This window comes from Paramormyrops kingsleyae, chromosome 12 (genome assembly GCF_048594095.1).
Source record: "Paramormyrops kingsleyae isolate MSU_618 chromosome 12, PKINGS_0.4, whole genome shotgun sequence".
Classification (NCBI taxonomy): Eukaryota; Metazoa; Chordata; class Actinopteri; order Osteoglossiformes; family Mormyridae; genus Paramormyrops; species Paramormyrops kingsleyae.
Window position 1 is genome coordinate 13660864 of NC_132808.1, and position 25764 is coordinate 13686627.

The window sequence follows — 25764 nt, forward strand, 5'->3', positions numbered from 1 at the left end:
GTCACACTTTAAAATTTTCCGAAATTGAATTTAAAACAAAACGACATTTTCAACGTTTTTCTCTTGGAGGTCGGTCTTCCTTATTGAATACTTCCCTATAATTTAATTTATGTAAAACACAACTTCGACAGTTATTTCAAATAGTTTTCCAATTGCAGCGTTGATGTTCTCTCGTGAAATGCTCAAGACTCATTCATTTAGAGGTTTTGTCAGTCAAATGAACACCCGAGATTGACTGGTTTATTCCTTTATTAGATGTTAAGAAACTCCACAATGAAACAAAATCATTTACTCTGGGGCACACATGAACTGAGAACTATACAACCACTTGAAACAAGGGGAGGAGAAGGAAGGGCTGGGGGTGTTTACCAAGAAGGAATGGAGATACAAGGACAATTCAGATTCTCAGTGCTGGGTATGTTCTGTTGTTCAGGTCACAGAGTAGTTAAATCTCAACTGTTAGCCTTTAAATATGCTTTATCATGCATACTTCATGTTTCCTCCACCTGTTTACACAAAATTTTAACCAAACACGGGGGAAAACAAATGTCTGAATGAACGTTCCTTCAAATTACCCCTTTAAGTGCTTTGTGACTTGGTCTCTTTCACTCACATGAATGCACACACACAAAAATACACTCTCAAACACACAAAATAAAATTAAACAATTACTGCCACACCCTCTTGTCATTTGTACTTAAAACTTTTGTTTTCAAAGTATATACTTTTTCTAACAGAATTGAATGGTGCCGGAGTGTAACGCTGACGTGCGGCATCTATTTGAAACACTCCGTAACCTTCATTTCTCCTTCCCCCCCCCCCAATCAAAAGATAAGCTTCATGCAAAATAATATGAGTGGATCACTGTTTGCAATATATCCTTTTGCATTTTGCCCCATTGCATGCGCTGCCACATTGATCACAGCCAGGCAGGAGGCCGTGTGTCAGCACAACTCCTTTGCAGTCTTTCTGATCCAAAAGGTAACCTTAAGTGCAATACACAAAATCAAAAAGCTTTGAGATAAAGCACATGCTACCTTAAAGGAAACCTGTCAATAAATAAAATACAAAATATTGAGTGTTACAATCACAGTAATGCTTCTTATAATAATGTACAGTCATAGGCTGAAGTATTCTTTTCCCTTCATTTAAGTCATGTCCTTCATTAAACTAAAATTGCCAAGTTTGATTCAACAATTCCAAACATAGGGAATGCCTCACACACCATCACTGAATGGCCAAACTACTATCAACTCCTTCTGAATATTTTTGTAAAACTGAATTCCATTGTTATTCTCTGAAAAGGTGAGTACAGCTCAATACAGAATATGTTCTAAATGAAGGGAAGCCAACTTTGGCCTGTGACCATACATTTATGACCGATTAAGTTCTGGGACTATACAACAGAGACTTACAGGACATATGGACTTGAGGTGGGTGAAAGGGATAATGTCAACTTATTTTTTCCTTTCAACGTTTTTTGGTTTCGAAATATGCAAAATTGTCTTCCAGGAACAAATGTAATTTACACTTTCACCCATTTTTAAAGAGAACAGAACATATGAAAATGTACAGGACATGGATGTGGACTGTGCAGACTATAAAGGCCCAACTCCCCAAGCACAGACCATAAAATATATTAGTTACCACACCTCATTTTTTAAAACTAATGTGAAGTAGGGTTACGGCTTGAATGGATTTACACTTATGTCAATGCAAATAAACATTCAAATTGTTTGAACTTGATGCCTCATACACTACTGATGAACCAGTGTCAACACATTAAGACACATACATACACACTTAAAAATATTTTGCATACTAAGAAAAAAGAAAACAAAAAAAAAAAAATCTTTTTTGCTCTGGGTGAACTTAAATTGAATGGTACCTTGAAATGGATTTTAAATTTAGTTCTACAAAGTTTATATGTTTTGTATTAGTGTCTATATTCTGGTTGCCCTTTGCAGTTGGTTTGCTGCCAAAAAAAAAGAAGCATATATCGTGTGATGTTTGACACTGTAGAACAGATCCAATAGGAATTTAAAACCATCTCTTTGCAGGCAGGCAGTTTGAATTTGTTGCTACTTGTTTAAATTTAAGAAATTGTGTACTTGTGTTTTGAGGCATTTAAATATGCAAATTTGGTATCTTAAATAATATTAAAGAAAACCAAGCCACACAAAGCGAGTCATTACAGCAGTCACACTTTTTTTTTTAAAAAACTTGCTTTTTGTAGTATTAACTGATCCTCACACTCTGGAATAACGACAAACAAAGCTACATGACCTACAAAATCACGGCCACAATATCCATTTGTAACTGCTACAGATGTCGTTTGTCCCAAATAAGTATCTTATAGCACCAATTTCTTTTTAATATTAAGTTCAGAAACAAGAATTACCATAAAGAATCATTTCTCTCCCAATCAAACTAATTTCTTATATCTTTTGTTTAGTATGCAAAATGTTTTTAATTTTGTTTCCCCTGAATATTTTTGCTGCTTTTTTTATTATTTACAATCCTCCACCACAAACTTAAAGGCTACTACTACATTAGTGTGAGGAAAAAATAAAAGGGCTCTAGCATCAGCGAAACATCCATATTCAAAATAATTCTTATATTTTTTGCTGGGGATATTGTATGGGTCAGTGTAGTTCCAGCAAAAACAAACTTCCTTCTGCCAGCTATTCAGGCAGGCAATGTTTAGAAGGAACAGGCTGCCGCCTCATTAGCTAAAACAGTGCTGGCAGCTGGCCTTTTCTGAGCGGCAGGTATGAAGGATGACGATGGCAGCTCCTGTGTGCTGTTCTGCACACTTATCATAGATGGGAAACTGTAGCAGTTACACAGTAAACGAAGCAGTGTGACTAGTAGACGGGCACATGCACAACCATTCGGACACCACAACTACCAGTATCCTAGTTCAAAAGCAAAATCTGGGAAAACCAATGCGGAAAAAGTAACTGTCCCTAATGCCTAAGTTTTTTTTTTTTTTTTAAACTTTAATCAAGATTAATTGAAGAAACAAAGTAAAACAGAACTAAAAATTTTCTTCTAATGCTGCATAATTTGAATACTTTTTGTTCCATTTTTTCATTTTTTCTTTCAAATTACACTAGCTTCAATATACTGAAAACCAGCAGGGTTGGAGATGTGTTCTGAAGAAGATTTATGGCGTAGGCGGTTTAGGGGTTTCTGGGTCCAAAAGAGGCCCTATCTGGGTTTGGGTCCACAGCTGGGGGCCTTTCAGGTTGGCCCCCGGCTTCCTCTTCCTGAAGCAGAGCAGCTTACATGTTGCTGCTCCCTGGAAAACACAGAACTTGGTTACAAATTATTAGCTGATAAGCCATTAGCACAGAATATCAATTAACTTGCATGGATGGGTGACTGACAAGATGCATGTATGCAAACCATTAACTGATCACTAATATAAAACATGAGGAACAGGAGATACAACTTGAGGGAATACACAATGAACATAAATTACTAAGTGAAGTTCTGCCGTAGAAATGTAAAGACTTTAGTAACAGACTTAAATTCTACTACAAGTTCAAAAAGCGTAAAATCCAGCATTCGGGGGGAAAAAAAAATCCATTCAATGGGCTACAACAGGATAAAAAATGTCCATATTTACCCAGAAAGGATCTACATTCTCCTCAATAGTTAGCATATTATTGCGCCATGTTTTCTCTTTAATTTGACTTGTATATAACAGATTATTCCTTAAAAATGTCTGACATCCCTAAACTTTGATTCTCGTTAAATGTTGTAGGTCTTATTTGCCATGAGGTTTGGGGTGGGAACATTACACTAAAAAAAAGCTAGAATCTAATATGTGTGTAGTCATCCATGACCAGCCATTCAGTAAATTTAAGTGCTCAAAGCTGATAATTCACCCAAACTGTCACTAATGAACAACAGAAAGGTAAGCCTGATGTATTTCTTAAATATATATTTGTGAGCCAAACTAGTTAAGGATCCACTATGATCCAAAAATATGTTTTATAATTTAAACTTTGCTGTACAGTATGTTCTCTTACCAGCATTCACATGACAAACTTGCATTTACATGAGCGGTTATTCTTTTGCTCTTCCTGTGAAATGCAGAAACTACGAATGCACTCCCAGCAGGGATGGTTTTCCTTTTCATCTCACTGGAACTTGTACCAACAGTTTAAGTTTTAGGGATCAAGATGCATTTCATGGGAAAACTGACTACAGAACCACAGAGTGGCTGGCAGCTTGCTTCGCTGTACTTACCTGTACAGCGAGATCCTGGGAGCAGAGGAGTACACAGGGTGTTCTGCCACCAGCACTCCTCTTTCTGACTGCCAGAGCTTCCCTGCGAACCAATACTTAGCAGGGGAAACTGAGGGGGGGGGGGGGAAACTCTCATCAAATTTAAATAACTCAGACAGGGGACTGTAACATACTGAAACATTTAGTATTATCCGTCAAATTATAACACATATACACTAACAAAATGCCCTGGCCTAAGGTGGTAGATTGTTTTAACAGGACACTGCTCACAAGTAAACAAAACAATCTAGCACTATGACATTGTTATACTTAGAAAAAAGTAAACTAAACCAAAATCATCATGAAAATCCATATAAATGACTAATATACTTTATCCATGAGAAAAGAATCTCAATGACAACCCCTAGATAGGAACAGTAACAATTTTTAATCATAGTAGCTTCCCTAAAATATGGCCTAGCAAATTAATAAATGAAAAAGAGAATACCACAAACCAGAGTACACTACAAATTTAAGCAACATGATTATAAAAGTTAGCACACATTTCAGGGTATATATGGTAACATGACTCAATACAATACAGGGTTCTGATTAAATCAAAATAGCATTGTACTTTCTTAAAGTTAAATGGCACTAATGATAATCCTTGCAACCAGATTCTCAAACACTATACTTAAAATCTGTTTAGATTAAGGGAGAAAAAAAAAACACCATTTCATCAGTCAGCACAGGTGATCTGTTCTTTTTTTATGGATGCATTCTTACAAAGCCCTAGTGCAGTGGTCATCAACCCTGCTCCTGGAGATCTACCACCCTGCAGAGCTTAGGTGCAGCCCTGATTTAACACACCTGGCACAGACAATCAGGCCCTTCAGCAGTATCTCAGTATTAGAGCCAACTTAGCTTTAACATAGCTGGCTCCAATACTTATCTGTATTAGATTAATAGTGTTAAATCAAGATCGCACCCAAGGTAGATCTCCAGGAGCAGGACAAGTCGTTACAAACTACAACCCAGTCACTACAAGCCATTTGGGGTAGGCTCAATTGATGCTTCTGCAAACTGCCACATTAACATCACAAAATATTCACACCACTGCATCATTCTAACTTTAAGAAATACAATGAAGTTTTTTCTAGAGGTCTATAATGGGACTATTCTGAAATGAACAAAAGGTCCCTTTGTTAATGTTCAATGATGGGAAGTCTTCGCAAAATATATTTGTTCATTTAAATTCACCAAACCAAAATCATACAAAATATATCAATATGGAAAAATCCAGATAATGAACATCTAATATAGCTATGACTAGCCTTCCCACAGCAGTAGTGTGTAGTATAAACTTCTGCAAGCAGCGATAGTGTTAATCCCACATTCAAAAACTAAATTCTTACCCTCTGAATGTCTTCGACAAAGTCAAAGACTTCCCCATAGTGGGGAATTTTACCAGCCACTGGACATCTGCAAGAATCCTTTTCGGTGCAAGATTCTTCCTTTTCAATCTTTTCAACAGAGTCTTCAACTTGCCCACTTGCCACTGGCACCACAGTCTCGCAGTCTAAGCAAACGTCTTGCTCAGCTATCGGCAGAAGGGTGCCAGTGCCCTCTTGAGAATCTAAAGAAGTCTGGGCACTCTTTTCCATACCAGACTTCTTCAACCTGGGTAAAAACTTGCCAGATTCCAGTTCCGACTTCCCGTAATAGGGGCCCTCGCACTCGGCGTCTTCCTCCAACGGTTTGAGATCAGCCTGAGCATCATCAAACACGTCCGCCTGAGGGAGGACAGGAAGGCTCATCTCCTCTTTCTCCGACTCTACCTCAGACTCACTCCCACCCCCAGGAGAAAGCTCTGAAGCAGATATCGGGCGAAAATGAGTCCTAGGTGAGATTCGGATAGCCCGATACTGGGTTCTATTGATGCCATATATGCGTGATTGGAAAGTTTCACTCTCTGAATCTGAGCATAATATGGATTTGGGTTTGAACCCCGGGCTGAACGATGCCATGTCTTCAGGCTCAAAGGAGCACTCCACGTGAAGGACTTGAGAGAAGGGGTAGTTCAGGTCGAAGGACGAGAACGGGTAATCAAGCCCTGGTTCCTCCCCATGGAAGCCGCTACAAGTTCCTAGTAAATCTTCATGGAAGATAAAAGAGAATCCCTTGTTCAATCCATCCTCTCCTCCTTTTCCAACCTGGTCACACTGCCCAAAAGAAACCAAGGGCCTCCAGAGAGGTTTGTGACCAGGTGCAAAGCAGCTGCCCGTGTTCATGAACACGTCAGTGCCTGCAATGGTAACCACATCAGAGGTGGCAGCACACTGCAGCAGACTGCCTTGCGTGTCACTGGGTGGTACCACTGCCCAGTCCCCGTTGCTGCCTAACATCTTCAACTCTCCATATACCCCTCCCAGAATGAACGTATTGTCTTTCTCAGGGTTTACGTCCCAGGGCTTTGACGGTGAGGTGTAATCTCCACCGTCTACCTTGGACAGCTCATTTTTGGATAGTCCCTGCTCCTCCTTTTGGCCCTCCCAGAGGTGGTACTCCAATCGCTGCACTGCCTTTTTCTGAGGCTCCTGAACTGGTACTCCCTTCGTCTCGGCATCTAAACAGCAGCAATGATAGTTGTTTGCCTCCTCTGAGAACAAGCCCTCATCTGACCTTTTTCCTCCTAGAGCTGGTACGGAATCTCTGTCTGCTATAGCTGTCCAAATGTCCTTGATTATCCCTGAGCTGTAGTTATCACTCGGTTTGTTTGTGTCGTCTGTGAAAATGCCAGCACTATGTGGTTTGCTCTCATCTTGCTCTAATGGTATTCCACAAATGGACTCCAATTTGGATTTCTTTTTGAAGGTTTGACTGGACACAGGACCTACACTACACTCCTCAGGTTTGCTACTACTATCCTCTTGTAAAAAGCCCAAGAGCTCATCTTCTATATATCTAGCAGGGATGGGTGGGATTATACAATTAGTTTTTTCATTGCGAAACTGAGCAGGCTCCTCTGGCTGAGTGTTAATTTGCTCATTATCTGAACGCGTTTCTTCCGAATGAGACCATGGACTACATGTTCGTGTTGAAAGATTAGAACAGTGTTCAGTTTCATCAAAGGCACTATTTTTGGTCCATATTAGCAAACGAGACTGTTTATATCCAAGTGGATCTAGACAGCTACTTGAATCTGTGTTGTCATGACCAATGGTAAGTGAATCGCAGGGAAAATGAAGGGTGGGACTATTGTATTGCACCTCAAAGAGAGAAAAGCAAGAGTTTAAACCAGAAGCATCTTTTGCTTCTGAGATGTAGTCCTCCAGGGTTTCAGGCAGCCGGCTCGCATTGAATACTGCACTATCGAGTACGGGGGAGAGATGAATGGGAGAGTCCCCTTGGAAGCTTTCTCCATCAATATCTTCAGAAGTAGAGGATGAATAACATTCCCATACTTGAGCTATGTTTTCCAGATCTTGCGTGAAGAAATCATCAGCAACAAAAGATCTTTCCGAATCTGTCCTTATTGCACTTTCCCCTTGCAGCTTGGGGCCGTCTAACACTAAACAACATTCTGCCTCAAAGTCTCTTTGCTCTTTGCTCTTCTGTCGGATCATGCTTAAAATCCGACTCTCTTGTACGGAGTCTGAGGCACTAGGATCCAATATGGATTGATAAATGTCAACTTCATAGAAGTGAGTGAATTCAGACAGATGCTCATCATCTAAATCTCTATTATCCTCTGGTGGAGGGCAGTTTGAGGTCCCGTTGAATTCAGCAGCCTCTTCAACATCAGCAGGCATCTCTACAAAGTGCCCATCAATAAAAGTGCCTGCTGCAAGGTACGCTCTCTGAAAGGTGGAGTTGCCGATGTAGATTCCCTGCATTCTCTCAGACAGCTGTTCCATATCAGCCGACCCAGAAAAAACATCAGGGGAATCTAGTCTGTTACGATACTTAGTCTCAAGCTTGCTCTTCCTACTGCAGGGTACAAAATATTCTGTAATAGGTTCTGTGTACCACAGAGGCTCTTCCATGTACTCTTTCTTGTTCCGCGTCTCACAGCCAGGCTCTTTCATTTCTCCACTGGCAGGATCTTTTCGGCTCTCTTTCAGCTGCCTCTTCCCCTTTTTAATGGCCTGTTGTTGTTTAGTCGGACCCCCAGTACTGCTGCTGCTTCCACCCAAATTCTTTCGTTCCTCTTTCTCAATGGCCTTTAGTGAAAGCTTCACCTGTCCATTGCGTCCCCTTTTGCTTCTGCTGGCCTCCCTGGACTTGTGTCTGATTCTTACTGACTTGGCTGGTGTTCTGAACTCACCCTGGTTCCCACTGGAACTAGAGCCTGCCTCACTGGACCCAGATGACCAGGAGCGTGGGCGAAACTTTCCTTCAGACCGATGTTTTGTCTGCCTCTTGCTTGAGAAAGTTCTTTCTTCGGCTGCACCCCAGTAGTAACGATTCTCCTTTTCCTTTTTGCTGCGTCGCTGCTGGGCCTTTTCACCGATGGTGTCACATGCCTCTGTGGTCTTCTCTTTGGCAGCTTCACCCTCGCTGTTGCAGTCTTTTGGGGAGGAGGTGTCGGTGCTCGTCTGGGGGACAGCAGATGAAGACGAGCTGGAGTACGCACATGCTTTGGCCTTGTTCCACACCGTCATAATCTCTTGAAGACAAACAGGTTTCTCAGACAGAGGAGGAAAGGCTTCATAGTACCTGACACAAAAAGAAATACAAGCATTACCAGCAGCTTCACTTGTTACATGGCCATTCTGGCTCAACTCAAATGGTCCACACTCGAATTGAACCATTTTGTGGCATTCTGTTTGCCCCTGGGCCAATATGAAAAAGCCAAAATTTCTCTGGCCTAGCTCACATAGTTTAGGCCTGAAATTCAATGAAATTTTTCCTTCGTTCACAAAAATGCTTGGTTGACCATTTTCAGATGCCTATATCTTTGCAATGGTAACACCCAGGCACCTGAAAAACTGTTGATATACAAGTCTTTAGCCTAATTCCAAATATGTACAGTGGTACCTCAGTTCTCAAACTCAAATTTCTTAAAAGTGGAACCAACCAGTTAGAAAAAAAATTACCCAGAGCTCGATCTGAATCTCAGAATTCAAACCGTGAACGCCGACCTAAGATAACCTGTACGCGTGGGGAAATGAGTCACGCGGCACGTCTCTCAGCAGAAACAAAGGGTAACACTTCAGTCTCAGCCTCACATTCGCTGTGATAGCACCGTGCATGTTTACACTAACTGAATACATATATTTAGACAGTAAAAATACATTTAGACAATGATAGACAGTAACAGTAATTATTATAATAATAAAATACATTTAAAAATAAAGATTTCTTATTATTTTAATATTAATAAGCAATTAATATGTTTAATTATAATAATATTGTCGTGCCGAACGGGGATGGAACGGAAACAAAGGGGCAGACGTCAGGGTATCGGGGAATACGGAGTTTAATTACAGGTAAGGTAGGCAAAATGAAGACGGACAATACAATGACCGGACTGGGAAAACAAACTGAAACGCGGAGTAAATACAGAGGGACTAATGACAACAACGAGAAACAGCTGATCACACAGGGATTCCACACGGGGTTAACGAGGGGGCGTGGCACACGGAAGGAGCGGACAATCGGGGCAGGACACATTGTTTGGATACATTTATTTTCTTACTTTACAAATTGCTGTTTTTATAAATGTGCTTAGATGTGTTTAGTACAGTATATGCTCTTGTTTTATCCAGTTCATTTTGTGTTTAAATGCTAAAAAAACATATTTAGGTGTAATTTTTTGCGACCGGGAACCAATTAGTTGGTTTTCCATTATTTCTTATGGGGAAAATTCGATCAGAACTCAAACTTTAGGATTCGATCCGGAGTTCTGAACGGATTAAGTTCGCGTTCTAAGGTACCACTGTATTTATTTAGCCTGTAGCATGTATTCAACTTAAGATAAATTCTCTCTATACTGATAGGCCCATAGGTGGTAGTAAAAATATTGTCACTTTCATTGTATCATTTGAAAGTCCTTGGTTTCCTTTTAGAACATAAAAAAAAAAAAGAATGGTGTTTTCCGTTTTAAGGGTTTTATCGAGCTTCAAAAATGGTCAGTAACACCATTAAAACAAAAATAAAAGCCTTAAACTCAAATTTGGTATGCAGTTTAGTATCACAGCTAAAATATTAGAGGCGTATTGTGACGTACAAAAATTAGTAATCTGTATAAATTCAGATTTAATACACGTGTCAGACTTAAATTGGAAAAAATAAATCTTTTTACCTTATCTATCTACAATATCTCCTCTTTTAAAAGACGTCATGGCTGCTGTGCCATCCTTTTCGTCAGCGCCATTTCAGTGCGTATCGCTTCCATGATACAACAAAACAGTAGCATGTGGCATATCCTTATGTTTTACAGATTACTAACTTTTGGGCGTCACAATACGCGCCTCTAATATTTTTCATGCACTACTAATCTGCCTAACAAATTGTGGGTGTAAGTAAATATATTACCAAAAAGCGGGCATCCAAACAAATGCTTATGTCCATCATGTAAACCCCTGGTAATTATTGAGCATGCACCTTATAATCGTGATTATATTGAGATGGGATATACATACTATGAAGCAATGGCAATCCTCTGAGCAGGTAGTATGCAGTGTTTTACATTATTTTCCTTTACATTTCTGCCCAGTAACTCCATTACTGTAATAAAAATACATTCCCCTTTCTCCGTTTATTATAATGCCCTTTGATTGCTTACATTTCCACCTGATCTTTTGATGAAGGGGATTCAGCAAGCTCAGGAGATTGAGATCCGTCAGATTTCTTGCTTGTTTGTTTTTCTTCTGTAAAGAAAAAGTAATTAAAGAGGAAATTCTGATTTCAGTTAATATTCTCTCCTCCTAATCTTTGCTTAATTGATGAGTTTCAATCACTTCGCCATTTAACTGGCTTTAATACTGCCCACAAATAAGCAATACAAAACAAAAACAAACCTTTCTGTTTATTCTGGATATCCTTAAGTTTGGAGCAAAGCTCCTCAACCAAGCTTTCAATCCCAGAGTTCTGTGGCAAAAAAAGATAAAACAAACAATCAAAAATACCACACACACACACAGGAGAGACAGAGAGATTAGTATATTTCAATGTTCAATTTATATCCATCAGCCAATGATTTTACACTGAAGTAGGTCTATATATCTTTCCCCCCCCCACCCCACCCCACCCCACCCCACAAAATCTAGTGATGTTTTGTCAATTTAAACACAGGGCATGAAGAAAGGGAGAAACTGACCAGAATGACAGTCCATCACAGGGCAATTGAAAAACAGCAATTAACCAAACTGCACAGAGACCTGGAGGTGTTATCCATCAATCCACAGTAGAGGCTACACTACACAATCCTAATCTAAAATACCACATGAACCTTTAGTTGTTAATGTTTTTTTACTTAAGACAGTCATACCTTGTTCAGTAAACCACTTTTTAATAAAGAGGCAAGAAAAGAAATAGGTTTTGTTTCTTTTACCCATACTGTGCTGAAAACATACCGAACCCTGACTTCAAAACTGAGGTATATACTGAACCGTGATTTTTGTGTACTGTTATAAACTCTTCTGATTAGTGATGTAACGGGCATAATGTGTTTTTTTAATTTGTTTTTTTAACTGTAGGACACGTTTATAAAGCAATGTAATGTGGATTTTCAAGACAATGTCTTCCTGATGTAAATCATCCCCTATGTAATTTCAAGCATGTAGGCCTCAACCCACTGTGATGACCTCTAGAGCTAGTGGTCTCTCATGAAGGTGATAATTTTAGACACCAAAGAACCACTGCATAAAGCAGTGACTAAGCAGTACTGCCCAGCAGTCCATAAAGATTCTGCATGGTAAAAATATCAAGGTCATGTAATGTTATTTATTACATAAGTTGTTTTTTTTTTAAAAGAAAAAAAAAGAAAAAAAGAAAAAAGAATTTGCATGATCAATTTGAAGCCAAATGTACAAGTGTCCCGGCCAAATCATGCTAAACTAAGTCAACATGCTCAGAAGAGTTCATTCTTGCCTCCCCCCAAATAAAAACTTAAGTGCTACATTCAAACTCTCATAGACACCGCAAAGGTTGTTTCTTACCAGATGACCAGACGCGCAAGGCTTGACCCGCTCCCAGTATTTCCCCTTGCATCACTGTGCTAATGCTAGTCAGCTGACAAGCAGCAGACACTGCTCAGCGCATGAACCCCACGCGTCACGGAGCAGGTCAGACAACATTGAGTGGAACTCCAGACACCCAGTGACCAGTCCTTCCATGACCACCAGCCCTAGCAGTACGCACTGAATATCCCCAACTTACTACAACCCTTTACCACTGTGGCACTGTAAGCAGACAGAATGGGTGATAGATCAGCATAGCCTTTAAGGTGTAAAACTTAATGATGGGCACATTACAGATGTGTGGACATACGTGCGATTTATCAGCATCTGTGCATAACAGACCCTGATATACCATATCATATCCAACTGTATGACGAGACACAGGTATATAAAGTGCATGAGAAAATACACAGTCACACACAGAACCAACAGTAATGCATAGAACTAAGGCGCTTTTCACAATCTATATTTCATAAGTAATTTAATATACAGGTTCGCTCATTTTCCAAAGATCTGAAAGCATATAATAATACTTCGTAGTACCTTAATAAAGTTTTGAACAAGGACCAATCTCAAGTTATGCCACAGACACCATGTTACTGCACTCAACACAGAGTAAAGTACATGCCTGGAAACAAAGTGGCCATAAAGTAGCACAACCATAAAATGTGCCATTGCATATTTCATATAAACCAAATAAGCAAAAATGCTAATCTATTCTTGCGTTTTCTGTAACCACTTGTCCAGTTCAGTGTTGCGAGGGGTCTGGAGCCTATCCTGGAGGCTACAGACAAAATCAGGGTACAACCCAGGAGGAAGCACCAACCCATCACAGGATACACTCACACACCATTCACTCACACATGCACACCTCCGGGCAATTTGGTGACTCCAGTTACCCTCAGCATGTTTTTGGACGAGGAGGGGCTGGAGTGCCCAGAAGAAGCCCTATGATAACCCTGGGAGAACATGCAAACTCCACATGGAACCCTGGCACAGACTCGATCCCAGGTCCCAGAGCGGTGAGGCAACAGTGCTAACCACTGCACCACCGTGCCACTCCCCAAAAAGTGACAAATGTATTTAGGCAAATTTTCAAAAACTACTCCCCCTCCAGCAACTGTCAATGGATGGGGTGTACAGATGTTCAAACTGTCATCATAACAGGAAGAGAGCACTCACTTCATCAGACGCAGAACGCAGGCATTGCACGGCAGCTTGTTTCTTCAGCTCCTCCACACTCAGGTCTGCCCCTCCTTTCCTCTTGCCCTTTCCCCATTTCTTACCAGTTCCCTTCTCCCAGCCCAAGAAGATGTCATTTTCCTATCAGGGAAACCAGAGGTTTATTTATTTTAAAGTTTAACATAAACCTAAAAAATATTTAAAAGGGCTTCACCTAGTGCAACCAAAAAAGTTAATGATGTTTCCAAAAATACACAATTCTTCTGCTACAGGTAATGTTCACAAACCATTACAATTAATATCTGTAGACTACAGTAGCTAAGTCTGGTCTAACCTGGTGACTTCTTTTGCGTACATGTATATTTGTATTTATATATATTTGTTTTTAAGTGAACTTGGCCCATCAGCAGAGCTAAGTTTAATAAACCCTGCACTGTGAGCCAGCATCACCACTGCACAGTGCATACCTTTCCATCAAGGACCCTCTGTTTCATTCAACCAAGGTATGTCTGAAAGGCTCAGAATATATACACACTTGGGCAGAAAAAAAAACATGAAACCTTCTACTACAACTAATAATATCATCCCACCGTTCGGGGCAGATAGCCACATAGACACATACAGCCTGGGCATTTGTGGTTACCTGGTCCTGCAGGTCATAGTCGTAGCTGTCATGCAGGAGCAGACTCAGGACATAGCGGGTGTAGATCATAGCATCAATCCCGCACTTCTCCAGCTCCTGGCCCAGCCAGCTCTGCACAGGACCCAGCGACTGGAGGAGTGACATCTCAGAGGCAGGAAGGGGCCCCGGGGCGAAGGGGCTCAAGTTGCTTTCGGGAGCAGAGCCGTCCGACTCCACACTGACTGGACGCATGGGACTCTAGGTGTTAGGCATTCTGAAGTGGATCTGCATTTTTGGGGTGAGCCCACAGGACAGGGCAAGCCTATCTGGATGCAGATTCACTCCAGCAGGACGCACAAAGAGGTGACTACATGGAGAATCATGTAGCGATCTTTTATTTATTTATTTATTGCTGTAAGCAAGGATAAACTTCAGTCTTCCGGCATGGTGTTACTGTAAAAAGTTATCAGCTACGTGGCAAAACAGTAAAACTGTGTTTGCCTCTCAGTCAAAGAGCTCCATTTTGAGCTACAACTCCACCGGCACTCCCTGGAATAAAAACAGAGAGAAAGAGGAGGAAAAAAAAAGAAACTTAGTTTGCAGCAAAATAATACAAACATGACATTTTAAACATGACATCCTCATCACAGCTGAAACTCTACATTTACTTAACTATCACTCAAACAGACATTACGTGTATATATATCATAGCAGCATGAGCACATGGGTGTCAACACGGTGCTGCCAACCAAAAGCAGTGCTTGGCAACCCCAGTTACACAAAGCCTGTACTGAAGACACAAAGAAGACCATAAGGACAGGTAAGAGGAGAATGAAAGGAAAATACTGCTAAATTAAGTGATACAAAAACAGTTAGCAGCAGCCCTGAGTTAGACACATCAAACTTTATTAGATCAGTTTAAGTCATCATCACAATACTAAGGAATGGAAATTCTGATATCACTGCTAATCCATCTGAGCTCTTGACCAAGGTCCAGGTAGCAGATAGATGCTTCCAGAAACAGTTTCCTCCTTTCATTTCCACCATTTCAAAGCAATTCTTCCCAAGATTATCTGTATCGTTTGCTCTGCCATGCCATTTTATTTTCCATTGCAAGTGAAATCCATCCAAACAGCATTCCCTGCTTTCGTTTAGCAAGGTATGGTTGCTAGTAGGGATATAAGTCGTTGCCCAAGGTGATTCAAGTCGATTACAAATGAAGGAATGATTCAATGCACTGAATGCATAATTTTTTATCATGATTCAAGTTCAATCAATTAATTCTTCAATTATTTTGATAATAGGCCTACTATGAAAATTTAATTACACACTATTATTAGAATACAAAGACAGAATGGTTCATTTTTTCAATCAAATTTTTATTAAAATAGGAAGCACTACAGCTGTCATGATTAGTCGATTAAAACTATTACACGATTATTTAAAAGTATTGATTAAAATTGCCTTCTTGATTACTCTGCAATATGGCAGAAAGACAACAGTGGATAGTGGATATTCTCTAATATCCAAATATTAGAGAAGGCATCATTTGTGTAAAAGCACTTCAGATTAAAAGTAAATGAAAATTCAGTCGTCTGTCAGTATTGCAAAGCAGAACTCAAATAGCACCATAGCATAACTGCAATGCAAATACATCAAAAAAGGAGACATTCAGGCTTGACAGACTCACCCAATAAGAGGTCAGCCAGTGGCTATAGATATGTGCCATTTAGACACTTGCAGTAGCCTAGCTTGTCTGTCATCACTTTGATTTAACTTTCTTTGCTTTATTTACTTTCTACAATTCCAGGGTTAGCTCCATTGCTTAGCCACATCATCTTACATAATATGGTACATAATAACCATACAATTTTTTTTCTGAATGTATTGTGTGTTTTGACTGGAGCAGAATGATACTGGAAAAAGTTTACATTCTAAAATTAAGTTTTTGCAATATTTAGGAGATGGAATCTGTCAACCAAGTTAGTGATGTTGCTGTGAGTGCCAACAGACACTAAGCAGTGCCAACAAATTACTTATTTTTGCTCAATATCATGCTTATGGAATTCTAAATATTTCCATACAGTGAAAGATCAATGTCTTTTCTTGACCAGTTCTTGTTCAGGTTTCTCCTCTTCACTCATTTTTGTTTAATTTCTCACAACATGCCATATGCATTCTGACTGAGTCCAACAAGTATATGGTTAAGATCTTAATTAAATTAAGGTCTTGGAGAGCGCATGCAGAGCTCATGTAAAAGCAGCGGTAGTGCACTTTAACACATACTAGATAATGTTGAAAAGGAACGATCATTAAAATTAAATTTGACGGCGGCAATACTTGGCAAGTTTGCTGGCGCAGATTAGCAGAATGATATTACATTGTTTATTCTGTGGGAAGCAAAAGATCGATTTGCGGGCCAGATTTAGTAAATTACAAACATGTTGCAGGCTTGTACTTTAAGATGACTTCTAAGTGGTGAATGAACTGAAATAAAAATCCTTGATCCCCCACTATGGAAACTGACTGATCATCCAATGCAGTTCTCTCTATTATTTTAGTATTTGTGTCTTTCACTCTGGTGCTGCTAATTTCAAATATTGAAGAAGTTTAAATATCGCCCAGTGAAATCAGCCAAGATTGACAAACTGGACTAATATCTAGACTAATTAATATCAGTGATACCAGTATGTTAACCAATAAGAGGAGATTTTCTCAAAAGCATTGTAGCACAAAGATCACCACCATAGGGCAAATATCATGTGGCACTTTCGTTATGAATATTAATGAACCATCCACTCCCATTCTACATTCCAGAAATTCATATGCCGGCAATTTTGTAAATCGTATTTGCACGGTATAGACTGCTAAAAATGATGCATTTCATGGTATACACCGTGTACTTGTGACAAAACTTTCTTAAAGGACTTGCTACTTTGTGCATCTACCTGCAGCACGTGAACACTAGAGAGCATGGAACCTGGAAGTAGGAATATCTTAAATTTTATCCCCAAAAATCAATTCCAACTTTGCAGATCGATATATTGAATCAGCACAATGCATATTTGCACCTATAGCTAGTAAGGACGCAATCACACTTGGACCGGTTGTCTTGTGGTGAAGATAAAGGAAGGTAAGCAGTATCGCACAACAGAATGGAATTAATCATTAACATCCTAATTTTACGGCTCATTTGGAGTCGTTTTGGACACAGTGACACAGATTTATCATATATGCAACACAGCAATTTTATTTATTCATGCTGCACGTATAAGAAGATAGTCCCACATTTTACCAAGTATCTCAGAGATTAGTAGTGCAGACTGGTGCTGTGCAGCATACTAGTACTGAAAAGGTACCATATCGCATTTTTAAAGCCGTTTAGAACACCAATGATATACTGATTACGCTGTTACAGACATCAACAACATCAGTAACGGTAACTATTGAATCAGAACAATGGATCTGAACCACTGCTTAAACTCAGTTATATCCCATGTCAGAATTACGCACACCATTGCTATATAGTACAGCTGCCACAATTAGTCGATGTAGTCAATGTTTTAAATCGAAGCATAATTATTTTATTTTATTTTTGTGAAATTACCTTTATGATTTCTAAAACACTTCACTATAAGAAATGTTTATCTTCAATATCAGCACATAATTATTAGAGATGCACCGATACCGATATTCGGATCGGTATCGGCGCCGATCCAGACCTATTTGACGGATCGGGAATCGGCCATGCGTGACCGATCCACGTCCTATACTTACTTATTTAGTTTTTGGCAATCAATCGCACGACAGCTCTTTCCCATTTTACATGTGTGTTTTTGCGGAATTCAAATCGAACGCTATCACTGCCCCTAAGTCTTTTTTGCTACTCAGTGGGTGTGAGTACAGTGACTTCCGCCTGCTGTGACGTCATGCGCATACCCTTCGCAGTACGAGGAGCGTAAGATAAGACGTGACGATCTGGGAGTATTTTAGGCTTTTAACAGAAACCGGAAGCACAGCGTTTTGCAATCTATGTAAAATAAGGTTTTGAAGTGGGAATAGCGTTTACTGGAAAATCCCATTTAACAAAGCGCACGCAACTGCGCGACAAAACAAAGCAATGGATGATTTGGGAGTCGCTAACTTAATTGGACTGTTTTGCGAACTCGTTGCTTGTGATGCAAGAGGGGCTGCCATCGCAACAAAAGTGTAAGTGCGCTGATGCCAATGGGAGAAAAACTGTTAAAATTTTAAGTATTCGCCACTTGTGTATATTTGCTTTGAAGATATTCATATTGAACTGCAAATGCCTCAAAAACGCTTAAAACAAATGAGGTGGAACAGTACGTTATGTATGTTTGTAGTAGCCTAATTAAATATTTTTTGTCATACATTTTTTCCATCTGTATTTACTAGCTTAAAAAAAATAATATAAAGTATAACAAAGTAAAAAGAGCTCTTGTATCGGAATCTGTATCGGTATCGGCAGTTGTGTATCGGAATCGGATCGGAACTGAAAAAACGTGGATCGCCCATCTCTAATAATTATGGGACTAGTTCAGATTATCACAAAACAAAAAGGGGGTTTATGTACTGTGCTAAGTTCAATGGCATACCACAGTGGCACAAGTACTATGCACAAGAGAACACACAGGCGCTAATCTGGATGATGGGCTGTCAGGATAGGCAAAACTACTGCATGAGTCGTCTATTCATGTTTATTACATTTACATTAGTATGAAAAGCTTTTTAAATATCTTTTCCCCTTTTAGCTGCTAAATAAACTCATTATTAAAGCCATAAAGTTGTCTGTCTGCTATCTTAGAATGCCCAATAAATTAGTGTTTGAGAAAATGTTTATGGTAAAATTAGGATTTATTCTGCATTGACTGACGGTGCTGGTGTGTGTGTTTGCACGTACTGGGCTTGTTAAGACCAGTGTTGCTCTGCAAAAAGCGCCACCATGCCACCACCATCTTTTTAACTAATTTAACTACAGTATTAATATTAATATTTTAGGCATACAGTAAAATCCAGTTATAACGGACTTCAAGGGTCCAGGCAAAACAGTCCATTATATCCAGAGTTGCAACTACAGGACACCATTTACTCATGCCACACCCCAGCAGACACACTTGTGGTATAGATTATTATATTGTATATGTAGTAATCCAACTTCACCTGACGGGATGCGTGACTATTAATAATCCCGACTACGTATCTGCGCTGGATATCACCGGCACGCCACACGCCTTGCAGGTGGAGCTTGCATGCATACAGCAAAAGTGGCCACGGGGACCAGATTGTTTGTCTGTCATAAGCAAAATTCCGTTATATGCGAGTCCACTATATCCGATGCTTTTTCTGCATGTTCTTAAAGGTGCACGGCCGGGACCAGGGGACCTCGTCCGTTATAGACGATATTTCATTATAAGAGAGTCCACTATAATGGGATTTTACTATACTACTAATCTGCTTATCGAATTGTGGCCAAAAATAATGTCCACATAAGGCCGAGAAGCCAGTCTAAAGCCCTGCAATGACAATTTTATTTTGACAACAAACTGTAATTTGAATTAAACGGTCAATGTGATTTTCTGGAAGATAATTAATTGCTTAATTGCCCATCGTTAAATATGATTTCCCTAACTTCAAGTAAGTGATTTATATAAGGGATCTTATATTGTAGCAAACAGGCCACATTAACATCATCAAACTAGCATCTGCACCTACAGGTTATTACGCCACGTATTTATAGCAGTTAGATAATCAAGCATGATGCACTGCACAGGAAGTTTTTTTTGTTTACTGAGCAGATGAATGGAAAAAAGCAGAATAAACTGCTGTAACCTTTATGGGCACTTATCCGTCAAAAAAATGATGAGATCTGTACAGCCTACCTGATCTTTTTCTTTTGGGTCCAGTTCATGTATAGTGTGTACGTGCGCATGCTTGAGTCAGTTGAATCACTGACGTTACGTCTGTGCCCCATTCTTGGGCACATATACAATATACATGAACGTACCGAGGGGAATCACTCTCAGATAGCGATCACATTAGTCAAACGAACTGGATTTTGGGGGTCAAACCTGATCAGGCATGGTACGAAATGACTAGTACGAGTACACCCTAAGACTCAATCTAAGCTTCTCACTGTTTCTTCCATTTTCACATGGGATGCTGGATGGATATAACCTACCCTTGACATGAAATTCAAATTCAACTTTTTTTTTTCCCACAGCCAACAAGTTTTAAAACCTCAAAATTGTTTTTGTTTTATAAAAATCATTAATAACTATACTAAACTCTCATACACAACGACATCAGTAATACTAGCCCTACTAAAATCATAATGAAGCAGTGTCAATAGGTTTAATTCAGAGGTGAATTTTAGTGCAGCAAAACATATATACAAATAAATCACACAATAGTTCATAAAACATGATTTCTGCCCAATTGTCTCTCGTACTGGAATAGTAACGGTGAATATAAAAGAAAAACAAAAGCCAAATTATAATGATGGTTCACTTTAGAGTGTGTGTGAACAGTATGTGACAGTGTACTTATCACCAGCATTTCTGCACAATTCAGGACAAATTTGGGACAACATCTTTATAATATTTATATAATGTATAAATAATATATATAAAACCACAAATCAGAAGAATCTGCATTATACAAATGCATTAATTGTTGATACTGAAATCAGAATACTTGTTTTTATTTCTCTCTTCAAAGACAATTTGCAACATTAAAATAACTTTGGAAAGACATGCATAATATTTGCAATGCACCTAAAATTCCATTCACTTATCCATTCAACCTCCACAAGCTAACACAGTATAAGTTCACAAAGTGCACAAAAAACAGACAAATCTAGTGAAAATGAACTTAAGGACCAGCTCAAAATAATAACTGAAGCATCTCTTGGAAGTCTTGCTTATAATGTTTTGCTTATATGAACCAGCTAATGTCTTATATGTTATATCAGCTAACTTCAGGTAGATATCATCAGAAAGAAACTGCTGCACTAAATATTTTTTATTGTTCAGAAATTAATGAAGAACTGAGAGTACTCTGCAGTAGCTATTGAACACTATATTCTTGACAACAGGCCTCAGTGTATCTCTAAAGGTCCTCCTCGGCTGGATTTTAATGACAAGAAATACAGTTAATGAGCTCCTGAGAGAGTCAACACAGAGTCAGGTAGAGCTCTGGGGATATACAGATCAGGACTGGAAAGCCAGGCCCCAAAGAAAAGGCTCAGCACATGAGAAATTACACAGGCTTTTTTATTTGCATGTTCCCTTACCTTACTGCACTACAGTCAACAGGAGGAAGCAAATTCTTGGGAGTAACAATTGTGTACAGCGTCCAGTTCTATCTTCCCAACAGCTACTTGTACCTCACAAAAAGTCTCTCAACAAGCATGTGTGTATTAATGCAACAGGGCAATCATTCTCAGCATATACAGATAGCATGTATCCATCCCAAAAAGCGTGAATACAAGACAGATACTAGTTCCTCACAGGAGGCCACTTATTCTGTGTGAATCAAAAACAGATATATGTTAAGTGAATGAAAACTTACTACATGAGACCCATGGTCAGAAATTAAACTGGACCTGTACATTCAGTCATAGAGATGGTTGTTAAATCTTGCATTTTCTTCATTATACTAGGTTATAATTGGTGCAATTCCAGTAACATCCAGTAGTTATACCAAAAGTTACACACACCCTAATCATTTACGTCGTTTTCATTGCAACAAGTTCATATAATCTGCTAGTAAAACTCCAGGAATGCTGGATCACCGATTGGAATGTAATCCGATGCGGCAGTTATGAAAGCGACGTTACTCTGGCTTTAAAATGTCCAGTGTTTCCCAGATAACCCATAGGACACAGGAAGTTTCAACACGGGCCGTTTGACAGGCAAGGCACGGTCGCTGTCAAGACCATTTGTTTGGCACAACAGCGAGCACACAAACCCACACCCAGCCTCCTCTCTCGCCTGACGCCGGATTATAGAAATAACGAGAAGAGCAAATGGTAGCTGCGGTGGCGTGATTGGCTGAAGCGCCTGTCACTCAGCGACACAGGCATGTCATGGGTCAGCCCTACGGCGGCATCAAAAGGGCAAGATAAGTGGCTTAAAGGCCACCGTGCCAAATATCTTAATCTGTCAAATAAGCGAACCTCCCTGCGAATTACAGAAACCATCCGCGAAATGGAAAAAACTAAAAAGCAAATAACAGACACAGCATAACTAAAATGTTTGTCCTCTTAGGCCCGAGGTATGGCCACTGACATATCTGTTACCCTCTTGCATGATAACTACTTCAGCATAGGTTAATTCAAACTGAAATGTGAAAATTGCCAGTTAAAACTGTTTTTAATTCGACCCGTACTTGCCAATACTACATGTCTTAACCAGGGGAGATAAGAATCCACCATTACATAACAGTAATAATATACATGCAGCTAGCTCTACGGTGTTCCTCATTTCTTGACAGTGCCGCCAAATTAGCCAGCCAGCTGGTCGTAAACCCCGCACATCTGAAAATGTCTATCCATATTTCCACCGTTAACGCACAGAGCTTTATTATTATTATTATCATTAATAAAAAAAAAATGAAAAAGAAACGGGCACCTGACAAAATGTAATAAAACGGGGCAAAAATAAACAGCGCGACTAGCGGGCACTTCAATAAACACGGATCGGTGCTGTAAAACGTAGCTCAGTGGTTATCCCGGAGAAACACTAAAAAGCGAAACCCATAGTGCGGATTTGACATTTGGGGGGTGCTTCTACGAGCTAATTTACATACTAGCTTTCAAAGGCAAAAGGTTCAGGAAAATAACTCGTCAAACCGGTGTATTGTTAGACGGGCTGCTAAAATGACACGGCCATCATGCGTTTCGTAGGGCCGACGAGTGTAATTTACGGCTGAATGTCATTGTCAGCGTGTGGGCAGGTGACCGCCGGCCGTGCGCGGTTCGGAGCGCCGGTCCAAATGTACGCCATTGAATTACAACCGCCTAAACCTCCAACAATACGACCCACCAAGTCGTTCTCTGCTAAGTATACACGACAAAAATAATTCCGCACTAATTTCAGGCAAGAGGGCCACTTCTAAAAAATGGTGTTGTGAAGCGAGGGTGCTAGGACGAGGAGGAGGGGGAGGAGGAGGAGGAGGAGCGGCTGACTGACCCAGTCGGGACCTGAGACGGTTCTCAAATAATAAAAAACATGCGCCACTAACTTCAGTTTTTAAATTCCACCAGGCATAGCAGTAACATTCCTAACTATCGTGGGTGTCAAAATCCACGGCGGTAGCACAAATCCCACAAATAAACGCTTCGCTTACCTGCCGTTACTCAAAGCGAAGAAGACGAAGAGGAGCGGCAGCTTCTCTCCCAGCTCAAGCTCCGGAATCCGCCGCAGTAGCGTCACGTTTCATGGACGCCAGCCGGCAGCGCACGTTAGCCCTGCTTTCGGCTTTACGTTTACACGGCGCTGCGCGAATCTGACGACATTCCGGCTCTGTCGCAGATGCGCGCTCCCTTCCAGGATCCCGCTTCCGCCTGAACCAACATGACAAACAGAGCGGGCCAGTTTCTCAGCCAAAGCTCTTATTCCCGCCTCCCCCCGAGTCGTCTCTAGGCAACAAGACAAACTGCGCCCGGCCCACTACTGGGCTGTATCCCTCCGCCTCCGATTGCATCAGAAGGCTAAGTAGTCCTTGTTACGAAATGCGTTGGGTCGTAGCCTGTGAAAACACCTACGTCAGGCGGGGTTCGTCCCGTGTAGTGAGCTGTCATAGTTATAATCCTTAATTACGAATTCAACTGAATTTAAGTATTTGGAACTATTACTCAGACAGCAATTTAGCCTTCGCCCTTAAACGTATTCCAAATATGCGGCTGCTGGTTATAACGTTACAACTGTTAATTAACTGCTGTTTCATTCGTGTGTATGGCTTCGACTAACCGTGTTTTGTTCTCGCTAGAAAGACCTCTCATACATATTCTCATTACCGAGTTTATTGAGAATAATACGAGCTACGCTCATTTGCTATAATGCAGGTACGTTGCGGCAAAGACAAGCATATGTAACGTGCCGCGGAGTCTGAACAGTCATGGAGAGAATGTGTCCACCTTGCACAAAACATGCTAATAACATTAATAATCGATACAGAAATACATTTCTATTTTGCACGATATTCACACAACTGTGTCCATTCTGAATAATATATATTTCAGGTGTATAGGTCAGCTGGGAGATGAAGTGGTGTTTGACACGAGTTGCACTTTTTTCCATTTTCATGGAATATGACTGTTAATTCACTCTAATTTGTTTACTTCTATACCACTAAGACATAACTTCTGTTGTTGGGGTCAGCTGCCCAGAACTCAGCCACTCATACCCATGGATGATTATCTGGGATAATACATATAACGTGGTTGAGTATCCCTCAACAGTTACAAAAAATCACGTGACCTACTACCGTCTTCTGCTGAACAGGTTTATCCTCATAATATGAAGGTTTCACATTTTCTCTGTTTTCCCATTTACTTTACATTTCTAGCTCACTTAAATTAAAAGGCATTTTATATTTACCTTATTTGGTAAGCAGTAGGTACCAGAATTCAGTCACATCTCTTGGACTGGGGGATTGATTCCTTCTCCTCTGCATGGATGGAGTTTGCATGTTCTCCTCATGTTCAATAGATTTATTCCGACAGTCCAAAGACACACAATTAGGCTAACTGGCGTCTCTAAATTGCCCATACTGTTTGACTGTTTGTGTATTTGCGTGAGTGTGCCCTGCAATGGGCTGGCATCCCGGCTTCTGTCTTTTCTTAACTGGCATAGGCAACATTTTGTTTAAGATGAGTGGTTGGAATATGGATGAATTGATAGACATACAGTAGAAGTTAAAAACTTCTTAGTGGTGTTTACAAAATGAGTACCTGCGTTGAGGATGAAAATGACCAGTGTTTGGTAGCTTTGGCCTGAATCACATTATAACATGCTCCCTCAGTTATTTCAGATCTTTGATAGAGAAAGCCTTGATGCACTTCTCATCTTAGGATGTTAGTACAGAATAAAGAAAGGTAGGCAGCCGGATTAATATTACAGGATTTCAAAAGGATTCTTCCTGAAGCATTTTCATAAACTCACTCTTCCTCATTCCTTTCAATGAATTGTTCCAGTCATGTCTTGTCATGTTGGCGTATTTGGCTTCTCAACAGAAAAAATGGACTAGCACATAAAAATGTGAAAATATCACACTTCTGTAATGGATGGTCTGTTTTTATGATGTTCTTTTTTGGATTATTCGTACAGAAACATTAGATGAAACATCACTGCTGATATTAATATAGTTTAAGACAAACATGAACCATAGCTGAGTGTGATTTATTCAGCAAAGTAGATGAGCTTATCAGAGTACAACACAGATTTGGGTACATGAAGATTACATCTGATTAGGATCCGATGGTCTTTCAGTTTCAGTTATCTCTCTTGACCT

At 40.0% G+C, this 25764-nt stretch overlaps 1 protein-coding gene across 1 annotated transcript; it reads right to left on the minus strand.

Annotated features, from left to right (window-relative positions):
• Positions 1-231: 231 nt before the first annotated feature.
• Positions 232-23839, minus strand: kiaa0232 (KIAA0232 ortholog). The gene is made up of 8 exons (XM_023836391.2): positions 23599-23839; positions 14251-14778; positions 13608-13748; positions 11265-11334; positions 11030-11114; positions 5655-8958; positions 4261-4369; positions 232-3304 (listed from the first exon to the last, which is right to left on the minus strand). The coding sequence occupies exons 2-8, from the start codon at positions 14479-14481 to the stop codon at positions 3288-3290; spliced, it is 3957 nt and encodes a 1318-aa protein (XP_023692159.2). The 5' UTR covers positions 14482-14778; positions 23599-23839; the 3' UTR covers positions 232-3287.
• Positions 23840-25764: the final 1925 nt, after the last annotated feature.